The 7,010-nt window shown below is 43.1% G+C and overlaps 1 protein-coding gene and 1 long non-coding RNA gene across 5 annotated transcripts in view; one reads left to right on the top strand and one right to left on the bottom strand.

The window, feature by feature from the left end:
- Window positions 1–7,010, top strand: part of LOC109472841 (cytoplasmic FMR1-interacting protein 2-like) — a 24,808-nt gene that overhangs the window by 5,261 nt on the left and 12,537 nt on the right. For all 3 annotated transcript variants that reach the window (XM_019772701.1, XM_019772700.1, XM_019772699.1), the window contains exons 8-15: window positions 1,463–1,567; window positions 1,964–2,170; window positions 2,617–2,736; window positions 2,994–3,071; window positions 3,627–3,841; window positions 4,628–4,775; window positions 5,438–5,597; window positions 5,955–6,037. In XM_019772701.1, the coding sequence (XP_019628260.1) occupies window positions 1,463–1,567; window positions 1,964–2,170; window positions 2,617–2,736; window positions 2,994–3,071; window positions 3,627–3,841; window positions 4,628–4,775; window positions 5,438–5,597; window positions 5,955–6,037 (1,116 nt within the window). The remainder of the gene's footprint in view (window positions 1–1,462; window positions 1,568–1,963; window positions 2,171–2,616; window positions 2,737–2,993; window positions 3,072–3,626; window positions 3,842–4,627; window positions 4,776–5,437; window positions 5,598–5,954; window positions 6,038–7,010) is intronic.
- Window positions 6,181–7,010, bottom strand: part of LOC109472843 — a 3,462-nt gene continuing 2,632 nt past the window's right edge. Inside the window, exons 2-3 of one of the 2 annotated variants that reach the window (XR_002140393.1) lie at window positions 6,370–6,968; window positions 6,181–6,219 (exon numbers count right to left, since the gene is read on the bottom strand). This is a non-coding gene — a long non-coding RNA (uncharacterized LOC109472843). The other variant, XR_002140392.1, reaches the window with a different exon arrangement.

Raw genomic sequence — 7,010 nt, 5'->3', positions numbered from 1 at the left:
CCAGTATCAACAAAAATAGAAAAAAAAAGCCTGGGGGCATTTGCCCACTCTACCTTCATGCCAAATCTCATCTTACTTGTCCAAAAATGAAGGAGTTTGAATTTGTAGAAATGGCAGGAGGAGGAGGAGAAGAAAACGTGATCAAAAACTAGAAAGGCCAATATTTGCTTTGGAGCAAATACAGCGATGGGTTCACCACATTTTACCACATGGCAGGGAAAGAATGAGAAACACAAGGGAAAACAATGATTTACATTGATATAACTATAATATGAAGTAACATACAACTAAAACAACAGTTGGATAGCTATTCCCTACTTTATTGGTTAGGATTTTTAATTGCATAATACAAACTGTTGATTTTCAAAATAAAATAAAAAACGTTCATGCCCCGCATTCCAATGCTGGAGCAGAAAAGCTTGAAATACCTACCAAAACACTTGAATAAAGACATACTGTCAGTATGGAAATGGTCTGTGCAGGTGTTAATCAAGTTAAATCCCAACAGCCAATCAGCAAGAAATGCTCTGTGCAGGTGGAAATGGTCTGTGCAGGTGTTAATCAAGTTAAATCCCAACAGCCAATCAGCAAGAAGAAGAGAGGAAAGCTGCATGCCTATTGGTTGATGCCCTGCATTCCATTGTGATGCCAAATGTGGTTAACACTGCCCACTGACACAGTAATACATTTGCTATAATACAGCCAAAAAACTCAAATAAAACCATTCTAAAAGCCTGTATCACAAAAATTAAAAAAACGCCTAAGGGTATTTGCCCACTGTACCTCCATACCAAATTTCAGATCCTTAGGCCCCAAAATGAAGAAGCTGAATCCATTTTAAAAAATGGCAGGAGAAGGAGAAGGAGGAGAAGAAACATCAGAGAAAACAATATGGTTTCACCAGACCACTTCCAGAAGCCATAACAATGTACCCACCACTGATCTTGAAATCAGCCAGATAATCAGAAGCAAATTTCAATTCAAACAACTCAAGCAACTCACTGCAGTACCTTTTGCAAAAGCTTGGTGGCATTGCAGTATAGGGTTGTTAATCCTTCTCACGCAGGGAATCGGTGTGCATTTGCTCACAAATCTGCCCAGTCTGATAGTCTGGCCATAATTCTGGTTGGCTGAAACTGGACAGAGTCAGACCTACAAGTTTTGCACATGTATGATGTCATAGTTTCATGTCTGGAACTGAAAGTTCATTGGTCAGATCCTGACAGCAAGTTTCTTGGAGTCTAAATTAAAAAAAATTCAAATTTACTTTGTAGCTGTCACGTTTAAGAATCCAACATGGCCGACAGTACTTATGTTTCAGTCACATGAGTGCAAACACCATGTGGTGTAGCCCGGCAGCAGGTGCCCTGAAGCTGTGGTGACCCTGTGTGTCATACTCAATCATAGCCCATAACCAGGCCCCCTGAGGCTATGATAACCTAGTGTGTTTCCATGTTCCCAGGTGATGGGATTCGGCCTGTACCTGATGGACGGGAGCCAGTCTAACATCTACAAACTGGACAGCAAGAAGAGGATCAGTCTGTCCAAGATAGACAAGTACTTCAAGGTACATTTTTTCATGCATTTTGATCTGATTTTTATGTTTAGTTTTGCAGAAGTAAAACATATTGTGTTCTGTGCTCTGTTTCTTCTTATCCTCTGTTTTGTCAAATGAATGAGGTCAATGACCTGGACCAGATGCCTGTCGCCATGGTAACTGGTGCTGTAGCAGACACCCTGTGGTGTTGGATTACATTATGTAGCAAGTGGCAGGACAGAGTTGGAGGGGCTGGTCACCACATATATTTATGAATATTTCTGGTAAGAATTAGCAGAGCAGTAGTTTGTTAGGCTAGACCATTTGAAATATAAACATAATGTATTACCATTCTATAACATAACATTCTGTAACATAAAATATCACCATTCTATGTGTAGTTAACCCTGTATTTTTATCTTACAGCAACTCCAAGTGGTGACATTATTCGGGGACATGCAGATCCCCCTCTACAGCTACATCACCAAATCTCCCCACTACGAGGAGAACAAGTCCCGCTGGACCTGCACAGCAACCAATAACAGCCCTTCTTACAACATCCTGGAACAGCTGCAGCCAATCAGAGAGGAGCACACAAAGTACATCAGTGAGTTGGCAAGGCACAGCAATGAGGTAAGTTGGGTTGGGAGAATTCAAACTTGTCTGATAAAGACTGCAATGACTTTGTGACTGTACAGAATGCATGATACTTGATGGATGACCATGCAAATTGCTTCATTCTAACAGCTATGGTATTATCTGGATTACTACTAAGTACTAGTGCTTTGTTGAAGGTTAAGCTCCAGGTTCAAAAACTGATGTTTCAATCATTGACTAACAGCAGTGGCTGCTACTTGAAACATCTGACAGTTTTCAAAACAGTGTCCAGTTGCTTGAGGAACTTGCTTGAGTAGCTTTATAGGAAAGTGTTGTCCTGTATACAGAATTTGCAGATGCTGAGGGTTTCTGCAGCTGGTTGTGTTTATGTTTGTTTTCTTTGTTTGTTTAGGTTGTGACGACAGCGCAGAAGGACAGCCCACACCGATGTGTTAATGTTGTTTGTTTGTTTGTTTGTGTAGGTTGTGACGACAGCGCAGAAGGACAGCCCGCGTACAGACGAGGAGAACAAGGAGCTGTGCGACCTGGCCCTGCGGGGGGTCCAGCTGCTGTCCTCATGGACTGTGCAACTCATGGAGCTGGTCAGTACACTTACCCCACCTAGCAGGTCATTCTGGTACTGCAGTGCTCATTCCAGAACACCAGAACTTGTTATATAGTGCAAGATCTCCCACCAATATCAGGAAATTTCCAGCTTTGACATGGCAGGATACACCTGTAGCAGGTTTTTTTTACCACTATTGGTGAGTTGACAGAATTGACAAAATACATGTAGTATACTCGAGAAGATGGGTCTTCTTTGTTACATCTGAAGTTTAAATTTACGCTCCCTCCGCAGTACTCGTGGAAACTGGTCCATCCAACCGACAACTTCTCCAACAAAGACTGCCCCAAGGAGGCCGAGGAGTATGAGAGGGTAAGAGTACTGTTCTGGAGTGTATCTCACATGTAAAACGTGTTTGTTTGTATCTATAGTTGTAGATAACTTTACAAAAGCTGCTGTACATTTGTGTCAGTAAAGATTTCTTCTTTTTGACATACAAATGGGCACCTTACTAGAGTTCTATCCTGTTCTATAATTGTTGGCACAAGCATGTAAAACATGGAAGCAGACCCAGAATGTCTCCTAAAGTTGGAATGTGTTGTACATTGAAACATTCCTGGCAATTGAGCCCTCATGATCTCCCCTCCCCCCTTCAGGTGACTCGGTACAACTACGACACAAACGAGAAGTTTGCATTTGTTAGAGTACTGTCCTGTTCTGAATGTCTCCTAAAGTTTGAGGAGTATGTCGTAGAGTTTGAGGTGTATGATAGTTGAAACATTTTCCCCTTTAGGCAACTCGGTACAACTACGACACAGACGAGAAGTTTGCGTTTGTAAGGGTACTATGCTGTTCTGTAAGAGAACTATCCTGTTCTGAATGTCTCCCAAAGTTTGAGGTGTATTATGAAACATTTCCCCGCTGCAGGCGACTCGGTATAACTACGACACGGATGAGAAGTTTGCGTTTGTGGAGGTGATCGCGATGATCAAAGGTCTGCAGCTGCTGATGTCGCGAATGGAGTCCGTGTTTAACGAGGCCATCCGCAGAAACATCTACGCAGACCTGCAGGACTTTGTGCAGATCGTGCTGCGCGAGCCGCTCAGACAAACCGTCAAGAAGAAGAAAACTCTCATCAAGAGGTCAGCTGCATCGCTAGTGTTCATATTCTCTCAATCATTTAGATTGTCCATGACGTGTTTTTTGTTTACTTTTGCAGAAGGAAAACATACTGTAATTCACTTTATGTTCATAGTAGCAAAAGTTCACAGTCTGAGAACAATGGACATGTTGAAGGAATTGTATATTTACAGTGGTAACACTGGTGCAGGAAAAAGTCCAGGAATTATTTGTTAACTGTAATGATAAGTTCACGGTACAGAAGTTATAGTGAAAACATAACAGTACATTGAAAAAATCAGGAATTACAGTATTGCTTTTGCTCCATTTTTTCTTCTCCAAATAAATAAGGTCAATGACTTGGACCAGACGTCTGTCACCATGGTAACTGGTGCTGTAGCAGACACCCTGTGGTGTTGGGTTACATTATGTAGCTATTGACAGGACAGGGATGGAGGGGCTGAGCATATATGATTAATAAATATGAATGTGTTTGAATAAGATTAAATAGAGCAGTAGTTTTCTAGGCTAGGCCATTATGCATTTCCTTTGCAAATGTTTCTATTTTTAAAAACAGTATTTTGAACAGTATTTTTCCTTTTTTAAACGTATTTTAACATCCATCCGTGACACGTGTGTTTTTCCCCAGTATTCTGACATCCATCCGTGACACGTGTGTTTTTCCCCAGTATTCTGACATCCATCCGTGACACGTGTGTTTTTCCCCAGTATTCTGACGTCCATCCGTGACACGTGTGTTTTTCCCCAGTATTCTGACGTCCATCCGTTACACGTGTGTTTTTCCCCAGTATTCTGACATCCATCCGTGACACGTGTGTGGACTGGATGCGAGGGATGGAGCCCACAGACGACCCCTGTCTGAAGGGCGAGAAGGACCCGAAGTCTGGGTACCAGATCCACGTGCCGCGCAGGAACGTCGGCCCGTCTTCCACTCAGGTAAGAAGGTCAGATGTTTAACAGGTAACTGCTCCAGGTGTTCCATGCAGGTAACTCATGCAGGTGTTTGGAGATTAAAATTTGTTTTTCCAACTTCCCAAATCTGTGTCATGCCTGGACAGGGATAATTTATTATGTTAACCTTTAAGGTAAAGTTGTTGTTTTTGCTCTGCTTCTCCTTCTTCTCCATACAAATTAGGTCAATGACCTGGGCCAGACGTCTGTCACCATGGTAACCATTGCTGTAGCAGACACCCTGTGGTGTTGGGTTACATTATGTAGCAAGTGGCAGGACAGAGCTGGAGGGGCCGGTCACTAGATAATATGAATGTTTTTAAGTAAGAAAAAATAAAGCAGTAGCTTGTCAGGCTAGACTGTGTGAAGGTAAACATTATGCATTTGTCAAATGTTATCTTTCCATAGTATAATACAATTTCACTTCACTTATTTGCATATCAATTAATAGTTCCTGCTTATAAAAGTGCATTTCTCCTCTGGTCTCTTAGTATAACTGACGAAAGCTAGTGGATGCTACCTGAAACGTCTGACCGTTTCCAAAATCATATCCAGTTGCTTGAGTAACTGCTTTTTGTGTAAAGTCTGAAATGTTTCTAAAATCCTCCTGAGTATTCAGAACTAACATGAATGCCCCCCCCTCCCAGCTGTACATGGTGCGCACCATGCTGGAGTCGCTGATTGCGGACCGCGGCGGCCCGTCCTCCAAGAAAACTCTGCGGAAGGAGATGGACGGGATGGCGCTGACCTCGCTGGACGCCTTCCACAAACAGTCATTCTTCTACACGCACCTGTTAAATTTCTCAGGTAAATCCTACTCCATGGCTGTAGCTAGCACCAGCTTTTCCATCAATTGACGGAAATTTTTTTAGCCAATCCGACAAAATGATGATACGTCCACCTTGACGGAAAGAATTGGTAAAAATCTTGGGTGATAATACAAAAACATCAGAAGGACCACCCTGCACTCCCCTAGCTGTGCGAGTGCTCTCCCCCCCAGGTCCAATTATGAACCTGGGCTGACGGAAAAAGATTTTGAGCTGGCTAGAGTCCTGTCCTACTCACCTGGCAAACATCATATAAAGCTTAACCGGTTCTTTGTGTTGAATAAAAATGGAGTATTTTATATGCTTCTACATCCTGTGGCTGCTTTTTGCCTTACAGAAACCCTGCAGAAGTGCTGCGACTTGTCCCAGCTGTGGTTCAGGGAATTCTACCTGGAGCTGACCATGGGGCAGAGGATCCAGGTGAGGCAACACCTGGTGACACCTGGGAACACCTGGTGGCACCTGTGAACACCTGTACACACCTACAAACATCTGTGAACACCTGGTGCCACCTGTGAACACCTGTACACACCTGTACACACCTGGTGCCACCTGTGCACACCTGGTGCCACCTGTGAACACCTGCAAACATCTGTGAACACCTGTACACACCTGTACACACCTGGTGCCACCTGTGAACACCTGGTGCCACCTGTGAACACCTGGTGCCACCTGTGAACACCTGTACACACCTGGTGCCACCTGTGAACACCTGTACACACCTGTACACACCTGGTGCCACCTGTGAACACCTGGTGCCACCTGCAAACATCTGCTATCGACATAACCTACCTGTGGTTTAAGAGCCATGCTTAGCAATGCTGGGCCGATTCTGCTGGCAATGTTTAAACACTTCATCCCTTTCGGGCACAACCTTGTAACTACTTATGGCTTATGTAAGATAGAAACTAGAGCCACACTCTATGCTGTACTGAACTTATTTTATCTTATGGCATTTTATTTGCTTAAACATTGAAGAACAAAGCAAATATTTAGTCACATTCAATGGCATTATCACATAGTCATGTGACTGAATATGATCTTAATATACAAGAGTTTGGTATTCCTAAGGGTAGAAATCTGATTGGATGTGGAGTTTCCTTTATTAAAGGTTGTCAATCTGATTGGCTGTTAAGTTTACCTCTTCCCTAAGCCTAGGACTCTGGTTGGCTGTTCAGCTTACCTCTTCCCTAAGCCTAGGAATCTGATTGGCTGTTAAGTTTACCTCTTCCCTAAGCCTAGGACTCTGGTTGGCTGTTCAGCTTACCTCTTCCCTAAGCCTAGGACTCTGATTGGCTGTTAAGTTTACCTCTTCCCTAAGCCTAGGAATCTGATTGGCTGTTAAGTTTACCTCTGCCCAAAGCCTAGGAATCTGATTGGCTGTTAAGTTTAC

The sequence above is a fragment of the Branchiostoma belcheri genome, unplaced genomic scaffold (assembly GCF_001625305.1).
Source record: "Branchiostoma belcheri isolate BF01 breed outbred unplaced genomic scaffold, Haploidv18h27 scaffold285, whole genome shotgun sequence".
In the NCBI taxonomy this organism is placed as follows: domain Eukaryota; kingdom Metazoa; phylum Chordata; class Leptocardii; order Amphioxiformes; family Branchiostomatidae; genus Branchiostoma; species Branchiostoma belcheri.
This window is presented reverse-complemented; position numbering and strand designations above follow the sequence as displayed.